Source organism: Gavialis gangeticus, unplaced genomic scaffold (assembly GCF_001723915.1).
Source record: "Gavialis gangeticus isolate Ggan-Ray unplaced genomic scaffold, GavGan_comp1, whole genome shotgun sequence".
Classification (NCBI taxonomy): Eukaryota; Metazoa; Chordata; order Crocodylia; family Gavialidae; genus Gavialis; species Gavialis gangeticus.
In genome coordinates, this window is record NW_017729005.1 from 11,557,949 (window position 1) to 11,581,187 (window position 23,239).

The 23,239-nt window shown below is 39.3% G+C and overlaps 1 protein-coding gene across 3 annotated transcripts in view; it reads left to right on the top strand.

Moving 5' to 3' along the window:
- Positions 1 to 23,239, top strand: part of PLCL2 (phospholipase C like 2) — a 253,391-nt gene that overhangs the window by 128,426 nt on the left and 101,726 nt on the right. For all 3 annotated transcript variants that reach the window (XM_019508677.1, XM_019508678.1, XM_019508676.1), the window contains exons 2-3: positions 12,280 to 14,766; positions 18,857 to 19,060. In XM_019508677.1, the coding sequence (XP_019364222.1) occupies positions 12,331 to 14,766; positions 18,857 to 19,060 (2,640 nt within the window). In that variant the 5' untranslated portion in view covers positions 12,280 to 12,330. The remainder of the gene's footprint in view (positions 1 to 12,279; positions 14,767 to 18,856; positions 19,061 to 23,239) is intronic.

Consider the following 23,239-nt stretch of genomic DNA (forward strand, 5'->3'; position numbering starts at 1 on the left):
GACTGACGCAAAGTACGCATTTCATAGGTTGGCTTTTTCCTGGGCGTCAGTTGTCCCATCTGGTTTAGCAGGGGTCCAATGTTGCCCTTGCTTTTACTCCAACTCCCCACATATCTGAAAAAAGACTTTTTATTGTCCTTGATACTCAAAGCTAGTTGGAGTTCAGTTGCAGCCTTGCCTTCCCTGGTTTGCTCCCTGCAGGACCGGACCAGTGGAGAATATTCCTCCTTGGAGGTGAATCCCATCCTCCGTCCTTTTTAGGCCTTTCTTTTTAGCTTCAGGAGGTCTGCTAGATCCCTGGAGAGCCAGGGGGACTGCTGTGCCCTCTTGCTGCCTTTCCTCCTAGATGGAATAGAATTAGCTTGTGCATTAAGGATCGCTCCCTTGAGGAGCAACCACTCTTCCTGAACTCCCCTCCACCTGGGGTTGTGGTCCCTTAGGGCCTCACTGACAAGCCTCCTGAGCTTGTTAAAGTCGGCTTTTCTGAAGTCGAGGAATTCAGTGTTGCTGACTGACTTGCCAGCTTTACAGTGGATGGTGAAGGTGATCAGCTTGTGGTTGCTGTCACCCAGCTTGGAGACCTGTGTGCAACAATGCATAAACTGTTGTATTGTTAAAGCCCTTTTGTGATCAGCGGATGTAGCATGAATAATTTTTTGGAAAAAAACCCTAAAATGCAGGGGTCATATCCAAAGATTTGCAACAGTTAGGGGCATCAGGTATTCAGCAATAGTTTAAATAATGTTATACTTATTGGGACACAGAAAAAAACAACACTTAACCAATGACAGGCATATTTAGTTAAAACTGTCCTCAGCCCATGCCATTTGATGCTGTAAGAATGTGTGATAGCATAAGCTAAGCTTATATGTATGGGGAGGAAGCCTCTTACAATATCCCAGCATGATACAGGAAGTGTTTTGCTAAATCGAGTCAGTAGTTGCACATCAGTGCCTCACTATTCCTAGGGGCACTATTCTGTTGGAAATGCTGTATTTCAGATTGGGGCTAACACTGACATCTTAATCAGTTGTCACTAACAATTGCTTAGTATTTTTGTAAGAGTTAAGGATGTAAGAACTCTTATTTTTGACAAATTCCAGTTTTTGTAGTTACATTTTGTCTTCTCAAAATGCTCAGTGTGTTTTGACTGAATAAGACTCATGCTGCTTTTAATTTTGTTGTAAACATATATGTCGCTCCATGCTTCATTCCAACCTAAAGATAGTTGCATGTGAAGTAATTCCAGTATATGCATTTGAGAAGTGTTTGGGCTGCTTTTAGCATAGGTGCCGGTCCTATGAAAAGCTGTTCTTTCTTCAGTTGCTTTGTGAACTTGCTTGCCAGATCACAAGAATGAAAGAATGTGAAGCAATGCATTCTGGTGAATTCAGGTTATTTTTAATGGGAATCCTTTTAATGACTCAAAACAATTTGACTGCATTAGACAACAGAAACACTGAGGTGTCAGGGTCTCATTCTGGTCTTCATTTGGAGATTATGGAAGACAAGTGCATAGCTGAGGGTGGGCAAATCAAAGCCATAGGCCTGCCACTCGGTGCAGTGACTTCTAATGGTAGGATGCCAGTTTTTTAGAAGCTCAGTTGTTCCCTTACTCATTTTTCACTTATTTGGATCATGGTAGAACAAACCACAATCCTTCTGGAATAATCAACCTAGCTTGAAAGCAATATTAAAAACATAGAAGTTTTACTGAGATTCCAGAATACCCTTAGGCTGCAGCCAAACAAGCAGGGGCGTGTGCTTGCACCAGTACAACGTTTTGCCACTACTTCGTGCCACAAAGCATACCTTTGCACATGCCCTTTGTTGTGGGATACATTGTCCTGCTGTGGGCAGACTGTCGATGCTCAGCTCCTCCTGGCTTCCAGCTGGGCTCCATATACTATGGGGAAGGGGCTGGCTGGAGCATAGGTTGCTTCAGTGCAGGGCTAGTCATCAGACACCCTGTGCCCTTTCCAGCCAAGGAGCAGCATGTGGAGGTGGAAGAGCAGGCAGCGGAGCCCCCACACTGAAGCACATGGAGACAGTTACATCTGGCTGGGGCATAGTGTGCCTTGAGATGGGGGCTCTGCAGTGTGTGGAGTTGGGGCAGCGGGCAGTCCAGCCATCTCCACATTTGTCCTGGCGCACGCTATTTTTGCATGCTTTGCATTGCTTCTTTTTCCTTTGCTATCACGATTTCCCAGTAGCAAATTCTGCCCCTGCACTGTCAGTTAGCAGCACCATGCATTGTTTGATGTGCAACATGTGCAGTTTGTGATACCACAAAGAGGTTTGTGGCACCACAAACTGCACATGCCTGCATGTGTGGACAGGGACTTAGAGTCCAATCAAAGATTCCAGCCTCTGAATGCTCCTGTGAGAGTGAAAGAATCTGAAGTTTCATTTTTCCTTAAAAGTAAGATTCTAGACTTTATAGCTGCAGAGTCAAATAAAACCGCTAAGATTCGTTATTTTTTTAAATACTTTTTTTTTTTACTGTAGACTTCAAATACATAGCATATATAATCTATCAATAGAAATACATAATTTCCATGTATGGATGCAAATTGCTGAAAAGTTTATAATTGTTGTCCCAAAATAAATGCATTCAGTTTCAGCAGAACTAAACATCTGTGTGTCTTCTTTGCTGAGAACCTCCTGATTAATTGAAGTGAGAAATATTAGTATTTTTGGTACATATTATAGAATTTTTGGAAGCAATTTTGATTTTTACTTTTGTACATATTTGTAAGAACTCTCAAAGTGTAAGCTTATGAAATAACTGATTTCTTTTGTGCTCTTATCATGTGCTGTTCATTTTAACAGGTTGTTTAGTACATTTCTTTTCCCTGTCCATTTTTGATTCTGTGCCAGACCAGACTTAATATTTAGTTCCTCCCCACCTAAACAAAATTCCTTGAAAGGTTGATATATATGATATACCAGGGTGTAATGTTAACCCAATTAATTACGTCCAGACAATTGCGGCCACGCAGTATGTGGCGCCACACACTGCACATTCAGGCGTTTCCTGCACTGCTGCCTTGCAGCATGGTGGGAGGCGGGGGAGGGAACAGAGTTGACCCTGGGAGATCTCAGGGTAAAAAAATCTGCTCAAAAAGAAGTAGGATATATTTGGCTGCAGTACATGCTGTCCAAGCAGGAGCCTGGCCCACTGGAGCCATTCTCCACCTGTCGGCCAGGCTCCAAGCTGCAGGAGCACCACGGCTGCAGCTTCCCCAGCCCCTAAGACCCCAGGTAAGGGTGCTGAGGCCAGCCTCCCCAACCCCACCCAGGGTGTAACCTGCCATATGCCAGAGAGTGCGTGGCATGGGCATTCCCCAGGGACACGTAACGGCAGCTTCTGGATGTGGTCATTGAGACTGAACCCTTGGAAGATGCCAGCTCTTAGCTTTCGCTCATTATTGTAGCATGCGCCACTTCACTCTTTTTCTCAGCTTTTTTTTTTTTTTTTTTTGCTGAAAGCCTGGTAGCAGATTTTGACTCCACACTGCAAATTAGCAGCACAGAGAACGTTTTAACATTCTGGGCGTATCAGTTGTGGTGCTGCAAAGAGGTTTGCAGTGCCACAAAACACATGTACCTGCATGTCTGGACACGGCCTGTGGGTTTATCTTGTGAATTCTTTTTAGGTGTTTGCATACCTTATGGTGTTAATATTGCACTGCAGCCCTAAAAGGCTTTCACAGCACCCCTAAAGTTGAGAATCACTCCCAAAGGTGCCACTCAGCCCTGCCTTCTACTTCGCTGTTCTTTGTAAAGTTTGCAGAGGTAGTGAATTACCAGAGTTTTATTTTTGTTGTTTATTTTTTTAAGTAAGGTATTCTGATTTAGCACTTCAGCTCTCCTTTGCTTTATTTTCAATGCTTTCTGTTGTAGTGAGGAATAAGCTGGCAACTGATGATGAATTCTATCATCCTGCAATTGCAAAGCAAATTGACCTGTTTGTTAATGCCACTTGTAAATATTTACTGAGCAAACAATTTACCTTAGCCATAGAAAACTATATGTGTTTTTGGTGTAAAAAGATATAGCAAGGCAAGAATAAAATATTAAAAAATATTTTGACTTTTCTCTTGTAACTGATCCATTGTGACTTTTTCTAGCAATTTATTTGCTCATCCATATCTGTCTAAAAGCATTGTTGCCATTTTCTTATTCTCAGAAAAAAGAAAGTTTAAACGTTAAAATCTGTTGCTGTTAACATATATTTAGAAAGGGTTGTGTTTGGAAATATTGCTGTAAAGATTTACATTTTTCTTTATCTGTTTTGGCCTTATTCTGTAAATAGATGTGGAAAGATATAATCTTAAAAAGTATATAATTCAGATTATTTGTTATGCAAGATGTTGGAAGGATTTTGGAAGTCTTAATTATATAAACAAGGTCTTTCTTCTATTTTCCTCTAATAACCACTTCCTGAAATAGACTAAAATTGTACAATTCATTATTAAGTTAGGCAGTTTCATAAAAGCAACAGAACTGCATTCGGGGAAGGCAGGCAATTTTCAAGCTCAACTGCAGTCTCAATCTATAAATTAAAATTCATCAGAGCAATATAAAAGATCAGAAGTGTAATTTACTGTTTGTATTCTTGATAAGATTGTTTTCTGTTGGTACAACGAGAAAAGGAGTTTTATTGTAATTTATTATGGATACATTATGCTTTAAATATCCAGTGTTTCTTGGATGCAGGTTTGTTAATTTGACAATTAGGTTCTTGACGAACTTTCAAAAAGCCCTTGACATTAGTTTAAGTCTGCTAAACTTGACATTAGTTAACTCTATTCCCATGCCTATTCTGAGGTGAATAGGGCATACATCAGATGATGGAGATGCAACAATTTTGAGTACTTTGGAAAATCTCACCCTTTTTTGTACTTTGAATTAACTTTGTTAAAAAAATTCCATGGATCCATGCTGAAAAGAATAATACTTCCCATACACTGTTTTGAAAAAAGTATGAATTGCTTATCAGATGAACTCAGTGCTAACATCTAATATAGATCTTGGCTTAGAAGGTTTTGTTTTAAAAGATGTATAAAAGTCTTTGTGTTCTTTTAAATAACAGATAACAATTTTTATATAAGCAATTCAAAATGTTTTTTGAAGGTTAAGTCATAGAAAAGGCTTTCTAAGATGGAATATTAGCAGTCTGATCGCTATTTCCTTTTGAAGAGTTAATTTTAATAAATACAAGTTTACTGATTAATTGGTCCTATAAACTGTATTTTGGTATCTGAATACATGGAAACTTGGCAATAGAAGGAACTTCTTTGGGTCACTGAGTCTAGACTTATAGGCTGCTTGCAGACATGGGGGGAGAGAATAACGCTTTAATTGAAACTCGGCGTGCTCCTAAGTTGAGCCGACTGCGTGTCCAGAAGACGCAGCATGTTAGTTGCACCTGGCTTGCCCAATATCTGTAGAGGTTTAGTGGGGCTTTTCTTGGCACTTTTAGCTAATAGTTGATTGAATCAGCTATTAGCTAAAAGTGCCAAGAAAAGCTTCACTGAAGCACCTGATCTATATAGATGCTGCAGAGCCGGATCAAAGTAATGTGCTGTTGCTTCTGGAAGAGTGCTTTTTTTTTCCTCCTCCACATCTGTCAGTGCCCCTTGTGTTGCAGGAAAGTATGTCATAGGGGTTGCTTATAGATGTTAAAAAAAATGGCACTTGAAGCTTGGCATGCCCCCACAATGACTGCAGAAGAGGCATCATGTTAGTTTGATCCAGCTTGCCCCACATCTGTATAGATTGGACGCTTCAGACATGGGGGGAGAGAATGGCTTTTTGGCACTTTTATTTAATAGGTGATGGAATCAGCTTTAGATAAAAGCGCCAAAAAGCGCTTTTATCTAAAGCTTTAGATAAAAGGGCTGAAGCAGCTGATCTGTACAGAACTTGGGGAGCCAGGTTGAATTAACATGCTTCCTCTTCCTGTAAAGCACTAGGTTTTTGGGGTTTTTTTTCACATCTATCAGTGCCCAGAATCCCTTTAATTAGGATACAGAGCAAATTTCATTAGCATACATCTTTTTTTTTCTCTTTTTGTGTTTTCTCCATATTCATTGTTCCAGTCCTTAAAACATTTCTTGATCTTCATTGGCTTGGCATGCCTTTGCCCTTCCACACCCAGAAATGACCAAGCCTTCACTTCTTTGAGTGTTTTCTCTAGCCTGGCAGAATCATCCATTATCTATTCCAGTGGGAAGCTGGCAGTGTCATTAATTTTGACATTATTCCCCATTATTTTCAGGGCTCTTTTCAGCCTCATGTCCACATCGTGTATACTTTCTATTGCAAGACAGCCCTCTCCTTCTTTTCTGTTAGTTTTTCTTACCCAGGAATTACAAATGAATTTCAGGTCCTTCCTTTCTTCCCTTCTGTATACACATCATCTGATTTTCTGTTCTGTCTTACAAGCTGCTATATATCATCCCAGTTTTCTTCTGCCTCTGGTCCCTAGCTATCCCCCTCATCTTCTTTATCTTTGTTCTCCTTTCTTCAAGCTCCATCTTTTGTTTCTGCCTCTTCTTCATCTTCATTTTCCAGGGAGGCAGATCTTTCCCTGATAGGTACTTGCATTTTTCTTGTATTGATTTCTTTCTTGAAGCAAGGTAACATGCAGCCTTGTTTTTGGACCTGTATCATAGTTTTTGCGTGTAGATTTTTTTTAACTTTATACATCAACATATTTAACACTAAGTAGCAATATTGAAATATAATGGCAATTCCTTTCCCAAGAGGGAATCCTCAGTAACTACTTCTGTTGATTTGAATATTTTCTGAATTTAACCATTAAGAGCTAGTGCCACACACTGTATATATTTTAGTATTGTAGTAATATTATTCCCATTTATGTTATATCTTCATTTGGAAATGGCAGGAATTATTTTCTGGTGCACAAGTTATGGGAATAGCTATTTTGAACATACTGGTATATTATCACCAGTAGCATGGGAGACTTCATTTTTCTTTTTGAACTTAAGAGCACCCTTGTTCTTCTCTTGACATTGTCGTAATTTCTGAGCTCAAACCTGTTGACTTCCATTTTTAATGTTGATACAACAAGTTGTTTTAGTCTATGATTTTCTAGTCTGAGCTATATATTGTTTCAGGTATATTTAAGTTCTTTCCAGAACTTCTTTGAGCCCCTACATTTGTTGATATCCATCAAATATATATTTTATGGGCTGCAATATTTTTGTGAATTTTAAGTTATGCACTTTTACACAGTCAGGCTGTAAAAATGTTTGAATAAATAACACTTTCCTATACATTTTTTCATTACCAGCATAGTTCATGTATTTTTTAATTATTTATATTTATATTGCACGTTTCCCAACAAATGCTTAACTGAACATTTATGTATTTTCTGTCATTACATAGTATGAAGAATGCAGTTTAGAAACAATACAAAGCAGCTACTGCTGCTATAATAAGATAATGTGTTGTAGTTTTCACTAGATGCAGAAAGTAATGTCTGTAGATAAGTGGTAAATGTAGTGGATGCTCATTAGCAGCAACAGTCTTCATCTAAATATCTTTGTTGGATAAATAGATTAAAGGCCAAAATAAGAGAGAGATCTATGTCTAGGAAATCTAAGGGCTTGTCTTCCCAGGAAAATTTGGATTAAGTTGGAATGTGAATATAAAGCAGAACACCTATGAATGGTTTAAGCTAATTTTGAATAAAACTCACTCTTTACAGGGTGAAAATATTACCATAGGGAGTTAAGCTGAGGGCTGGACTTGATCTTCTGAGGGCCCTTCCAGCCCTAATGCCTGTGAAATCTATGAAAGCAGGAATAATGGTTTCAAAATAACTCCCCATTAAGGGAAATTTAAAATTGCCTACTTCAATGTAATTCTAAAAATTGAATCCGTTTGGGAGATTTAGATGTTTTGTGCCTCTCAGGATATTAATCCAAGATTATTATTTCAGTTGTTCGATCTTGAAATGTAGAAGATCAATATAAGCTTACCATGGGCTGTGTTTGTTTTGAGAAAGATGGGACATTTGTGACATTGATTCTGAATGTTAGAGAGTTAGAATTAGTATCACCTTGCTATCAAAATACAAAAAATATATGTTACTGAATCTGATTGCAACTCAGAAAAGAATTACCCTCAAGTTAACTGCTGGAGTGAATATGCTCCCTTTCCCCCACCAGAAAACACCCCCAACCGTGTATTTATGGACCAGTTCCAAGAAGCAAATCCCTGAGGTACAGTGCAATTTTGTTTGATCTTTAGTTACAAAAACAGCACTGCAAGGCAAACAGCTATTGCTGGCCTCTTGTGTGATTGGTTAAAAGAAATTGTACTGACATCAAAGCTGCCCTAATCATATATTTGATAAATTTAAATTTTCACAAACATAGCTCTACACAATTTGTTGAAAACTAGTTTTAATAGAAAGGTTTTCTGGTAGAATATCTTCACATATTAAATCAGAAAAGGATAATTCTACACTTTTACATATCAATGTATATTTTCCATATCTACTGATGTAGAGGCATTTGTCTGTTGTCATTACAAGGTGATGCCATATACCTTAAAATGTTGTTAAAGGCACAATTTTATCAGTATTGTATGATTAAGACTGAACATGCATTTTGTTTCAGGGTGGGCTTAGATAGCTGTTTAAACATAGCTAAAATATTGCAGTAATTAAATGTTATTGGCAAAGTAAGCTGTACCTGGAAGGAAAGCTCAGTGAATTTGCAGTGGAAACATGTTCTGGGATGGGTGCAGGGGAAATCCTCCCACACAAATATAGCAGTGGTTTTGTAGTTTTGAGTTCTGCAGGAATGTAGAAAAATAAATTTAGAAAGAGATATGGAGTTCTAACATTGAAAAGTTAGAAAAGTTAGTTTTACAGAAAATATTTAAACTGTCAGGCAAGATATTAAGTCTCTTTTCATGACATATGGCCATTTTTTAAGCACTCCCAGAACAAAGAAAAATGGCTGCAAGATAATAAATATTAGTATAGCTTTCCAAAAAAATGCAGTTATTTTTCTGTAAGATCTTGTAACTATAAGTTTCAGCTCTTGAGCTGGATTCAGATGTGCAGAGACATGTGGTTTGTGGCACTGCAGACCTCTTTGCAGTGCCACAGACCACACGTTACACTGCACTGCAAATTTGCAGCACTTATGGTAACAGAAAAAAACCCTGAAAAAAAAGCAGTGCAAAGCACATCAAAGTGCCATGTGCCAGGATAGATGCAGAGATGGCACCCTTCTCTGTGCCCCAGCTGCCCGCCCCCCTGTTTTATGGGGGCTCCATGAGCCTCAGTGCAGGGGCTCTGCAGCGCACTGAGGAATGTTGAGGCAGAGGAACAGGCAACCCAGGGCTGCCTGCTACCCTGTCTTGAGGCACACTGCATCCCAGCCAGCTGGGGGATGGCTGGCTAGGGCACAGGGTGCCTTAGCATGGAGGCTTCACAGCATGCTGAGATGAGGAAGCAGGCGGCCCAAGGCTGCCTGCTCCCTCATCTCTGTGTGACACTCTCTGGCTGGCTGCCTTGGCTGGCTGCTGCCTGCCAGCTACCAATGTCTGTGCTTTTGCCTTGCCTGCTCTTGCCCGCTGCCTGCCAATGTGTGTGTCCCACTGCAAACCACATGAGCAGGGGTGTGCAGATTTGTCCCACTAGTATTTGTGCTGCTGCAAACACATGCCCTTGCTCGTGTGGATGCAGCCTTGATTATTTTCACTTATGTCTATACAAAGTGTTAGTGGAACTGGCTAAGTAGAGTTGTTGGTACCATTTTTTTCTTTAAGAATAAACTTTGCTTAGTGGTTAGTATATATTAAGGTAATCTTGTTGGGGATTAGACCAGTAATTGCAGCTGGAATAATTGTTCTGAAAACCAAATCAAACTACTTTTGCTTTTCTTCTCTGCCGGCTCTTAATTTGTCTTTCTTCAGATTCTTCTTAAGATATATTACTATGAAACCAACCACACCTTAATCCTTTTAAGAAAGACCATCCCCCCAATCACTGTTATACATCTTAATACTTAGACTGCGTTGGACAAGACTATTGGACAGATGCTCTGGACCATAGTTATTTGTGTATCTGTAAGTTAGATATGGCTAGTCACCACATTTCTCAGTGCACGGTGGCAAGTGGGAATGTTCTGGGATGGTCTGAGGACAAGAGACTGAGGAAGTGCAGTAGAGAAAAGAGCTATATGCACTGTTTTGTCTTTTCCCTTACACCAGGCATGCTCAATCTCTGACCTGTGTGCTAGATCCAGCCTGCAACCCCATGTCATTTGACCCGCAAGGCTCCCCAGAGGTCTGGAAATTTGGCAGCACAAGATCAGTATCACTGCTTCCCTACTGCCAAATCTCTGAACCCATGGAGAGACCAGGTACCTACATGCTGGATCTGGTGCCTGAACCTAGAGTGTGGTGGGGGATAACAAGCCAGGCCCCTAGGACTCAGTCCTGGCAGGCAGAGGGCAGGAGGGGGTGGCATCAGGCCCTGGGACCCAATCCTGGTGTGCATGAGTGAGAGGAGGTCTCGTGCTGGGACCCTGGAACCCAATTGTGGAGGGACGGAGCAGTGCTGGGCCCTGGGGCCCAAATCTCAGTGCACAGTGAGGGGGTGGTGTCAGGCCAGGTCCCCAACACCCAGTTCTGGTTCACAGGGGACAGGAGGAAGTAGCATCAAGAACCCAGGACCCAGTCCTGGCACATGGAGCAGGGAGGAGGTGGCACCAGACCCCAATGCCAGATCTGTCCCTTTGGGCCAAAAGGTTGAGCTCCACTGCCTTAGATTATGAACTCCTAGGAATCCTTCTTTTAATTTGTGTCATAATCTGTGGGTGTGTCTACATGTGTCCCTATGGTACTATTGTTACTGCACCGTCATTTAGTACTTCCTTTTGGAAGTAAGTGATGGCTCAGTAACAGCCTGTAGCATGCTGTGCGTACTGTGCATAGTTATTTTTAGCTGCTGTGTCACCATAGCAACATGTTATAATGAGAGAGTGCATTGCTACGGCGATGTAGCTGGGGCATGGTGGTTTGTAGCCACTGACACTATGTTGCCATAGTATATTGCTACCGCGATGTAGTATCACACGTAGGTGCACCCTGTACATCTCAGGTCCTTATCACCTTGATATTCCAGCATCACATTCTGTAGTGTCAAAAGGTCAGTAAATAATAGCTATGTGAAGCACATAACGGGCTGGGGGACAAATTGTTCCCCCCTATCTAGGCAGTAGAACATTGGGTACATACATAGTCCTAGGATTGAGAAAAGGAGGGTGTGACAGATGCAAGAACCTTTGCAGTTCAGGCCATGGGAGGAATGGGAGCAAAGCACCAATGAAGCCATTTTGCTGCTGGGGGCAGGCTGGGAAGGGAGCAAATGTGGGAAGGGGGGACCCTTCCAATATTGTTGCTGTCCCAGCCACTCCTGGCTTCAGCCAGGGGCTGAAGGGAACGACTGCTTGGCCAGGCACAGTAGTGACAGTGGTAATGGGGGTCCTCACTTCCTGCTCCTGCTCTCTGACCACCCACGCCAGGTGTCCCCTGCCAGCCTAGGAACAAGTGTTGGAAGAGGAGCCTTCCCACTGCTGCTTGTGTCCCCAGCCAACAGCAGTACCTGCACAGCCATTCCTCCCACTCCCAGGTCAGCCAGGGACAGAGGCAGTGGGTGGGCAGGTCCTCTGCTTCTCATGCCTACTATGGGTACATCCCCCCTTCTCCCTCCCCCCCAACAATATTCCCCTGGACAGGGTGATGGACTCAGCCAGGGACAGTGGTGATGGGTGGGTCTCCTCTTCTGCTCCCTGCTGAACACCCCCAGATGTGCTCTGCCGGTGGTGGGGAGGGGGTCATGGGCAGAGAAATCACTGTGCTACACAGTGGAAGGGGAGTGTGATCATATCACTGCACCCTCCAGGATCTTTCCCTAATTGATATGTAGAGTCTGACACTAAAAAAATATATATTGTTTTATATTTTAAAACTTTTTGTTAAGCATTGTTCTCATACGCACACACACTTTGTAAAAAATAAATTTCTAAAACCCAAAACTTAAAAACACAATCATTAACCAGTTGTTAATAGGTTATTTTTTTCAAGAACATTAAATTTAATCACCTAATGCCTTTGATTGATTTTTTTAAATTCTTTATTTGAGCTTTGAACATAAAAATTGTTAGGCATCGAAACAAAATCATATTGACAGTTTTTTTTCTTTTTTTTCCCTTGGCCTACCAGGATGGTACAAAGCAAAAGAGAGAGCGAAAGAAGACAGTGTCATTTAGCAGCATGCCAACAGAGAAGAAGATCAGCAGTGCAAATGACTGCATTAATGCAATGCTTGAAGGCTCTGAGCTCAAAAAGATTCGGTCCAACTCTAGAGTGTACCACCGGTATTTCTTTTTAGAAGCAGATATGCAGTCCCTGCGTTGGGAACCTTCAAAGAAGGATTCTGAAAAAGCAAAGATTGATATTAAATCAATCAAAGAAGTAAGAACAGGAAAAAATACAGATATATTTCGCAGCAATGGCATTTATGATCAGATATCAGAAGACTGTGCATTTTCTATCATTTATGGAGAGAACTATGAGTCACTAGATCTTGTTGCTAACTCAGCAGATGTTGCAAACATTTGGGTTACTGGGTTAAGGTACCTGATTTCTTACGGAAAACATTCTCTAGATATGATAGAAAGTAGCCAGGATAATATGAGGACTTCCTGGGTTTCACAAATGTTCAGTGAAACTGATGTGGATAATTTGGGACATATACCGCTTTGTAAAGCTGTACAGTTTATTAAAAATTCAAATCCTGGTTTAAAAACAAATAAAATTGAGTTAAAGTTCAAAGAATTACATAGAGCCAGGGACAAAACTGGTACTGAAGTCACAAAGGAAGAATTTATTGAAGTTTTCCATGAACTTTGTACCCGACCAGAGATCTACTTCTTGTTGGTTCAGTTTTCAAGCAATAAAGAATTCCTGGATACCAAGGACCTTATGATGTTTTTAGAAGCAGAACAGGGTATGGCACATGTCACAGAAGAAATAAGCCTTGAAATTATTCACAAGTATGAACCATCGAAAGAGGGCAAGGAAAAGGGTTGGCTTTCTATAGATGGTTTTACTAATTACCTTACTTCACCAGACTGTCATATATTTGATCCGGAGCATAAAAAGGTGTGTCAAGATATGAAACAGCCTTTATCGCATTATTTCATAAATTCATCTCACAACACATACTTGATAGAAGATCAGTTCCGTGGGCCTTCTGATATCACAGGATATATTCGTGCTCTTAAAATGGGTTGTCGAAGTGTTGAATTGGATGTATGGGATGGTCCAGATAACGAGCCTGTAATTTACACTGGACATTCAATGACATCGCAGATAGTCTTCCGTAGCGTAATTGACATTATTAACAAGTATGCATTTTCTGCTTCAGAATACCCTGTTATTTTATGTTTAGAAAATCATTGTTCTATTAAGCAGCAGAAAGTGATGGTTCAACACATGAACAAAATTCTGGGGGATAAGCTACACACACAGTCTCCAAACATAGAAGAGTCTTATCTTCCTTCACCTGAGTCACTTAAAGGGAAAATACTAATTAAAGCAAAGAAGCTTTCCTCTAATTGCTCAGGGCTGGAGGGAGACGTTACAGATGAAGATGAGGGAGCAGAAATGTCACAGAGAGTAGGGAAAGAGGGTGTAGAACAACAGAACATTGTGGCAGGGAAACGATTTCAGCTTTGCAAAGAGCTTTCTGAATTGGTAAGCATATGTAAATCAGTTCAATTCAAAGAGTTTCAAGTTTCCTTTCAGCTCCAGAAATACTGGGAAGTGTGCTCATTTAATGAAGTACTTGCTAGCAAATATGCCAATGAAAACCCAGGGGACTTTGTGAATTACAACAAACGTTTTCTTGCTAGGGTTTTTCCCAGCCCAATGAGGATTGACTCTAGTAATATGAATCCCCAGGATTTTTGGAAATGTGGTTGTCAAATAGTAGCAATGAATTTTCAGACACCTGGTTTAATGATGGACCTCAACATTGGTTGGTTTCGACAAAATGGGAACTGTGGCTATGTCCTTCGTCCTGCCATCATGCGAGAGGAAGTATCCTTCTTCAGTGCAAATACAAAAGACACTGTGCCTGGAGTTTCACCTCAGCTGCTTCATATTAAAATTATTAGTGGACAAAACTTTCCTAAACCCAAAGGTTCAGGTGCCAAAGGAGATGTTGTGGATCCTTATGTTTATGTGGAAATTCATGGAATCCCTGCAGACTGTGCGGAACAAAGGACAAAAACTGTGCATCAGAATGGAGATAATCCAATCTTTGATGAAAGTTTTGAATTTCAAATTAATCTCCCAGAACTAGCCATGTTGCGTTTTGTAGTACTAGATGATGATTTTATTGGGGATGAATTTATTGGGCAGTACACTATTCCCTTTGAGTGTTTACAGACAGGGTATCGGCATGTTCCTCTGCAGTCTTTAACTGGAGAAATGTTATCACATTCTTTCTTATTTGTTCATGTGGCCATTACTAATCGAAGGGGTGGAGGGAAACCTCATAAACGGGGCCTATCAGTGAGGAAGGGAAAGAAATCAAGGGAATATGCCTCTATGAGAACATTATGGATTAAAACAATAGATGAAGTGTTCAAGAATGCTCTCCAACCTATACGGGATGCTACAGATCTGAGAGAAAATATGCAGGTACAGTTTTTTTTACAATGAAATGATCAGTATTGATGTTTGGTTTTTTTTACTTTTTTGTATTACGATATTTATGCAGCATGTGTTTTATACAGAGTTGTATAAATGCTTGTTATGTTTTATAATAGTGATTATTATAGAGATTTATCATTTGTCAGTTTCAAAACCTCTGTTGGAGCAACAGTTGAAAGATGCTGTCTAAAAAACTAACTCCTGGTATGTAAACATGTTTTTTTTCACACTAAAAATATCTGCTCTAATACCATAATTCATGTCTGTTTCCTGAATGAATGGTGTGGAAAAAGTAAGGAGGAAGATTGGCGTTTTGATGTCTTTCACCATTCTAGAACTAGGGGACTTGCAATAATGTTATTACAAGGGGAGTTTAAAATAAAGTTTGTTTTGTTTTCGTAGTGTGTAGTTAACTTGTAGAACTCATTGCCACAAAGTGTTTTAGAGGCTGGGTCAAAAGAGGATCAGACAAATTCATACAGCACTGATTTGTCATTAGGTATTAAACATGATAAGGTTTAGCCTCCAAATTAGGACTTCCTAGGCTTCTGAATAGTCTAGATAGGCCCTGCATGAAAACTTTTCCCCCTAGCCTCTATTCTCTGCCACTGTAAGGTCATCTTTACAGGGTTTTCTACCCTGTAAGGGCGCCAGAGTTGATAAACCTATGATGTGACTTAGTGTGGCATTTCTTATTTTCTTAAGTTAAAATCCTAGCACAGAAAAATAAAATTCAGCATATCTTATTAAAACTTTTTATGTAACTCTCAGGTTAGAGTGCTTCAAAGCAATATGTCTGAGGTTTAATTCCCAGTTTTAAACTTGCATTTTCTTGTACTGCATATAACTATAGATAATTCTCTTTATGAATAAAGTCACATTGAAAGCTACGTTAAAGAACATTTTGCCCATAGTTTAACTTTTTAAAGTTGTATCTACTCTTATGAATTGTATCCAGTTTCCCATGGCTTCCTAATTCCATTCGGTATGATTTATACCAAGGACATTATTGTACTGAAATATTACAAACAGAGTATGGAAGCATGATTTTAGCTGATTAATGACTTTATAATTATAAGCTATTAAATTAATTGAATATATAATTAATTAAAAGGCACACTTCTATTATTCTGTTATTTTATATAATATATGTTCTAGTATGTAAATTAGAATGAGTAGTGCTCATAAGGCTTTAGTGTTTTATTTTATTTTAGTTTATTTTTCCTATTTCATGTATTTTAGAAATATTAAATTTATTAGGTGTGAGTTTCCTTTTATCTATTTTGTTTTGTCCCTTTGAAAGATGAACTTGAAAATTTACAGCTCATCACTAACATATCAAGAAATATCCTCAGGAGATATATAGCTTAGTTGGATGACAGAATTTTAAATTTACATATCTTAACTGACTGGATAATAGAATTGCAAACTATGTACATGTGCTAGATATACCACACTTATACCTAGAATACAGGCAACCCCCACTTAACGCTGTTTTGCTGTAATGCTCATTTTAAATTGATCTGATTTCACTTAGTGCTCAGGAAGTTTTGCTATAACGCTCACAGCTGCCATCATGGGTCATTAAAAACACTTGTGGTCGCCATCTTGGGTCATCAAATACTCTTGGTCTCCCTTAACACTTGTTTTGCTTAAAGCTTGGTTTTTCAGGAACCAATTAAGAGCTCTAAGTGGGGGTTGCCTGCATTTGGCTGCCTGATGTGACGTGCACTTTGGACCTAAGTAGGTTGTCTGAGGTCATTCAGCAGGTCAGTGGTAGACCAGTGTGTAAAATTATGGTCTTCTGACTCACAGCCCAATATTGTATGCAATAGGCCATAGTTCTCTATACCAGTGGTGCCCATTGTTTTGGCCCCATGGGCCAGATGAGTTGTGTGTAGTGGGGCCGCAGGCCTGATCCAGTACTGATCATGGTCATGATCACTGCTCCACACTGGGCCTGCCACCCTGCCCTGTGCATGTCTGATCAGACCTTGCAACCCCAGCCTCAGCCCTGCGTGTGCCAGATCAGGCCTGCTGTCTTGCCTCCAGCCCCACACATGCCAGATAAGGTCCCACTGCCCTGCTCTTAATCATACTGGTGGGATGTCATGTGCAGAGCCATGTCATTTGGCCTGTGGAGGTTGGAAATTTGGTAGCAGGAGAGCAGTGGCTATGTTAATTGTCATGACTTCCTCTTCCCCCACCCAGCCAAATATCCAAACCCCTGTGGAGCCCTGCAGGCTGGATCTGCCCCAGTGACCCAGGGTTGAGCCACACCTATTCTAGACTGTTTTAGACCCCAGGTTCCCCACTGCCTGGGTGGGTGCCGTAACCATTCAGCTATTGAGACTAAAATATAAGAAGGGTGGTCACTCCCTTCTCCTTAACATATGGTCAAGTATTCACCTACTTGCCCAACTAGTGCGTAGCCTGGCTGCCCGTTTAACAAATATGCATATGTCTACGTCCACAGCGCACTGGTATGTGCCAAAAATATTGGGTATATGGCTGGAAAACTGCTCTTTAGGTGAATAAAGGATAATAAAATTCAACTATTAGTTTCCCTATCGCTAAAGCTCCTGTTTTTAATGTGTATCTACAATACTAGTTTTTGAGATTATAGGATTATAGAAAATTAGGGGTGGAGGGGACTTTGTAAGGTCATCTAGTTCAGCCCCCTGCTCAAGGCAGAAATACACACACACGCACGCACGCACGCACGCACGCACACACACACACGCTGACTTGCTCTGTCGAGTATACCCAGTTTGAGATGTTGTTTCATTTTTTAAAATAAATCTAAATGTCTTTACAGCTTCTCAGCTCTGCGTGTGTGCGTGTATTTATATATATATATAAAAAATACATCTCTAAATCTCTAAAACAAAATCAGTATAAAAGTGCTTTCCACAGTTTACCTCTTTAGATGTCTTATGTTTCATTAAAATCCAATATAATGATTACAGATTGTTTTGGCTTACTACTAACCTTTAAAATTAATTACTTCTATAAGTAAATTAGGTTAGTACATTTGACTTTACTGGAAGAAATTTATATACACAAATATTTATATACCGTGTAGCTCAGCTTTTATTTTATTTGAAATAAGTTTATGCTGCACTTCCTTAATAAAATAGACTTAGGGGAAATGAGAATTTAAACTTTATTACGTGTTAAAGCACATGCAGGATAAGAGGTACATTCAGCACATTTGTAACTTTTAAATGTACATTCTTTTACAGACCCACAAGCTCCAGACCTGCCAGAGATCAGTAGTTCCCACTTGGTGCAGCTACCCTAAATTCGTTATGATGATGAGAACATTCTCATCATGAAATTTCAGTGGAGACTAGTGTCACCTCAAAGAACTAATATTTACAATATTGCAAATATTCTTTAAGCTTAAACATATATATTTTTATATTCTATTCCACAGGATATAAAATAGAAATGCTAGGAATTTGGAAAAAATGTGCAAAATTGGATTTAACGAATAAAGTACCCATAGAAGGCCACTTCAGTGAGGTTCTGTAATAGGAGGGGCATTACTACTGGGAATACAATGTTCAGATATTACACCAAGTGGGAGCCATCAGATCCAGAGCATGTCTGGACTATACTGAGATAGAACAGGTATGTTTAAAGTTACAAACAGTCTGACTTGCTCTGTTGAGTGTACCCGGTTTGAGATACTGTTTCATTTTATTAAATAAATTTAAATGTCTTTACGGCTTTTCAGGAACACCTTTTATCAGTATGGTTTAGTAGCTCATTGCTTTTGTGTTTACTTTTAAGTTAATGGTGGCATGTTAAACTTTTCTTTGGGTGGACTTCCTTTTCTGTGTCTGCATTTTAATTTTATTTGAATTTTAATATCTCTGATAAAATATTGCAAATATCTGACACATTGTTTGCTTTGGAGAAGTGCCACTTGTTCAGGACAAAACTATTGATGTTTCACACTGCAGTTTGGTTGTTACTATTATGCATTTAAACTAATTTGTTAACCTGAAGCATTGAGAGATTAAAATTCATGGTTAACTATAAAGCAACTTCTTTCTTTTCTTTTTAACAGAATGCAGTAGTTTCATTCAAAGAATTATGTGGCCTCTCTCCTGTAGCGAATCTTATGCAGTGTGTTCTGGCAGTGTCTACACGCTTGGTTGGTCCTGATAATACACCCTTGGTAGCACTGAATCTCAATGATCAGTATCCCACAATGGAACTCCAAGGGACTGTTCCAGAGGTCTTGAAAAAGATTGTAACAGCATATGACACGGTGAGTAGTCCTTTGTGATTTTGTGTATGCTACTTGAAAGACTTTTTATAATATACAGTACCCATGTCTGTTTTGAAAGGTCATTCTAATTTGTGACTTTCTATTTCATGCTTCATTACTTGTGATTGAAAAGTCATTCTTACAAACATACACAATTTGACAGTGCTTTTATATGATGTGAAATGTAAAAATTAATATACTATACGCAAAGTGAAAAAAGGCTTTACTATTTGTAATAAAGAATATGTTAGTGGTAGCAGTTAACCTGTTTAGACAAACTTGTAACTCTTTGTGCATCTATAATTTTATTACAGCTGTACAGTGATTTGTTACTTCATATTTTTAGTTTATGGAGATGCTATTCTTTTTACCTTGGATTCAAACAAAGAGTAGGAAGTTTTGTTTTTAAGCACTATCATTTTATGAGAAGCTTGATATGGTTGAAGTCTGCTCGTACTTTTTTGTAAATAGGCTATAACACTCAAGCACCTTGTGCATTCTGTAATCATCTCTAATGTTCATTTCAGCTTTTTTGTACTGAAGTAAGGCTACAAACTTGAAAAGATTTTTCTGGAAAGAAAACTCTTTAAAAAAATACTAATGGATATACTGCAGTAAAATAAGGAATTCTTAATTATAAAGCCTAAATTATTTAAGCTTATGGAGGAAAATCTCCATGAACTACAAGCTAATCTTCCTGATTTCATTTAAAGCAATAAGGAATAGGGCAAGAAACAATTTCTCAGTTACCCAAAACTGGCATACAATGCAAGTTCTCTCTCACATAAAGGTAGAGTTTGAATTTTTTAAAATAACTTCTACAGTTGATATAGTATATATTATGCTGGTATATAGATATTTTAGAACGCAGATATTTTAGGATTTTTCTACCTGTTTTATATTTAAATACAGAAAAAGCCAAACAGCTGAACAGACTTCCTAAAGAAAGAATAAACTGAGTAACATTTTGGAGGCAGTTTCTCAGCTCAACCTTAGAATAGTTACTGACCAAAGTACAAATTGCGAATTTTGTTAACCAGCAGTTCAGGTTGAGTGTTATAGATTGTGCATAGCTGAGAGGTATAAATAAAGGTACAGCTCACAGGCAGCAGGAGAAAATATTATTTGGGTGGGCTGGGGGCCTGGAGGGTGGAGTGCAGGGGGCAGTGCAGGGTGCACCTGCTTGATCCTGTCCCTCACTCCTGCAGGGCTGTTGTGGTTCAGGTGCTGGGCATGGTGCTGCAGCTGCGGGGTGTGGTGGTGGCACTGGAGCAGTGGAGCCACGTTTGTGGGGTCTAAGCCCCATTAGCCCCAGCCTTCCACCGTTTATGGTACAGCTTGGTTTAAATGATATTGTAATCGCTGAAATCCAGTACAAAGTGTTCCAAATCTGTTGGGATTATAGATGAAAATAAACTCTTTAAGCATGGACAAATTTTGCTTGGTTTTATAAGGAGAGGGGGAACTGTTGGTCAGGACCATGCAGGGACTGTTACTCTGTTATGTGTGTACAAGCCTGTAGTAATACAGGAGAGCTATGTTTCCCCAGGTTTAACCCTGGATTAAGGAGGGTTAAAGTCAGAGTGATTTTTGTCTGAAGCAGCAACAGCTTGCCCTCACCTTTTGAAACTGCTCCAAGTGAATGTTTGACGATGTCCCATGTTACTGATGGAAAGCTTTGTCCTGAAATGTCTGGTTGTTCTGAGGTTGGTGACACACTAGTGGAACTGCTCTTTGCTGAGCATTTCTGTGCTGTGTTTTCCATATATCATCTGGAATATCTAAACAAACAGAGGTCACTAGTATGTCTGATCAACCATAATTGTATGATATACCTTTTGGGCTTTTTTTTTTTGGTGGGATGGGAGGAGGGAAGGAAAAGATGGACGTTGCCTGGGCAAGTTCATACATTAAAAGAAAAAAAAGACTTTCTCTGGCAAAACTCTGCAAAACTTAAAAGTTCAACAAGTTTTCAGAACAAATTGCAGAGAGAGGCCATTTGTTCTCAAATAAACCCTTATTCTATATAAAGCTTACTTTTTTACTTACTTCCTGGGAACAGATTCCTCATGTGGCTTTGTCTTAGTGCATGGTTTGAACATTAAATAGCTTTGTTTTGATATGTACTTTGGAGAAAATCTGTCAGACACACATATGTTATTCTGTAAATAAAATATCTGTAAACGTTACACTGAAACTGTTTATCTCAAAAAGCCACTTTAATGATATAATAAGCCGCAATAAGCAAGTAAGCAAATGAAAATTTTTTTGAAAATTAGTGGTATTTCATTTTTGAACCCCTGTAACCTCCAAGTGTGTGGCACAATTTGAAAGAAACTTTTCTAGAAAAAATGTACTTTGAGCTAGCCTGTAAACTTTCATATGGTTTATTAATCTCGGTTTTGGGGAATGTAATAGGATGTACAAGTCTTTCTTAAAGGTTCACTAAATCTTTTGGGACAATATTACTCATGTCCCAGGTTTGCCTATCAAAACGCTTAAGAGATGGGTAATGTCCTTGAAAGAAGGGAGCTGGGGAGGAAGTGTGAAGAAGTCTATTCTGTTCACCTTGGTTTTATGGCTAGAGATTGGATTTCCATGAGCAGGTGGGACAAGAACTCCCCTTCCCTCTCATTGAAGTGAGAGAACTGAGGGGTTCTGCAGGTTCTTGGTGGTCCCAATTACACTACTTTTCACAGCCAGGAGAGCAGGGCAGGCCAGTAGTCACATTATTCTTTTTTCTGAGAAAGCATGATAGAAATGAAAGGGACTCCCCAAAATGGAAGGGAATCCAGGTTGGACCTGGCCTGTGCAATTCAGTTATTTACTATGGTAGAATCCTTGTAGTCTGATGCCATCGTTCATACCATGGATATGTTGTTTTACTTTTTGGGGCAAACTAAAATAAAGATCCCCAGGCAAGCAAGTACTCTGTATGCAGATTCCAAGGTCATTCTTTTTTGTTGTTTGGTATGCTACAGCCAAGTTGGGAGTACATGCAGGAAAAGTACTTTCCTATTTTTCTTATTTTGGGCTTGCATGTGCTGAATGGACAGGTCAGAATTACATTTTAATGGAGTTGTTCCAAGATACATCACCTATTATCAGTGTGAAATCAGGGTAATAACAGGCATTGCTTTGCAGAATGTTTTTCAAACAAACCTTGGTTACCATGGTAAGCGCACAGATTATCTTTGGTTTACATTGTTTAATTCTGAATATGACACATGGTCAATATGGATGTTTTCAAAGCATCCACTGTTTCAGGGTTAGTCCATCTCAGACAGATACAGTAATCGAATATTTAACACTTCTTTGTCAGAAATACTTTCTCAACTAAAAAAACAGGACTAAACTTTTACACTAACATGGTGGTCAACAGAGGTTTTTAGTTATTCAGTAGAATTTGTTTGCACAAGGAGTGACTACAGAGCTCAATATATTCGTTCAATAAACTATGAAAGGATGCAAGTCCTCTTCACTAAAAGAATTTGTCTGCAATAAAGTAATTACTAAAGAGTACAATTCTACAGGGATGCATGATACTACTGAAAGCATCTTTAATGTAACACAGGAACAACATAGTTATTGAAGAAACAATGAGCCAACTGACTATCATTTAATTAAAAGCATCTCAGGATACTTGTTACTTTATATAGTCTTGCCATAAAGATATAGCACACACAGGAATGTATACTATGGTCTGCATTCACTATTGTATCAGTTAACTTTAGAAATTTCTATTTGGGTATCTTTACCTTGTTTTCTAGGGCCCAGTTCAGCTGAAATCTGCTAGTTCAGTGATGATTCAGTCTTTTTGTTTTGATGGATAAAATGGCCACTCATAGTTGGGGAGATGCAAGTGATATGGGGTAGAAATTGGGTGAGAGGGACAGAAGCCTGGTCACAGGATTTTGACGTTGACTTGATTAGAACCAGTATTTCACTAAGGAATGTTTAAAAAAAAGTATTTTTAACTTTTGTCTGTGCATTAGTGAGTCAAGTAATGCCTTCCGAATAATATAAAGCAGCAATATAACTAGGAACAAAATAAATCTGTTTCTTAGCACACAAAGATACTTATTTTTCCTCTATTGATGAATGTACAAAAGATTCCTTAAAGACACTCTGTAAGCTTGATAAAAAGATCAGAATATTTTGTTGAGGCACTGGGAAAAT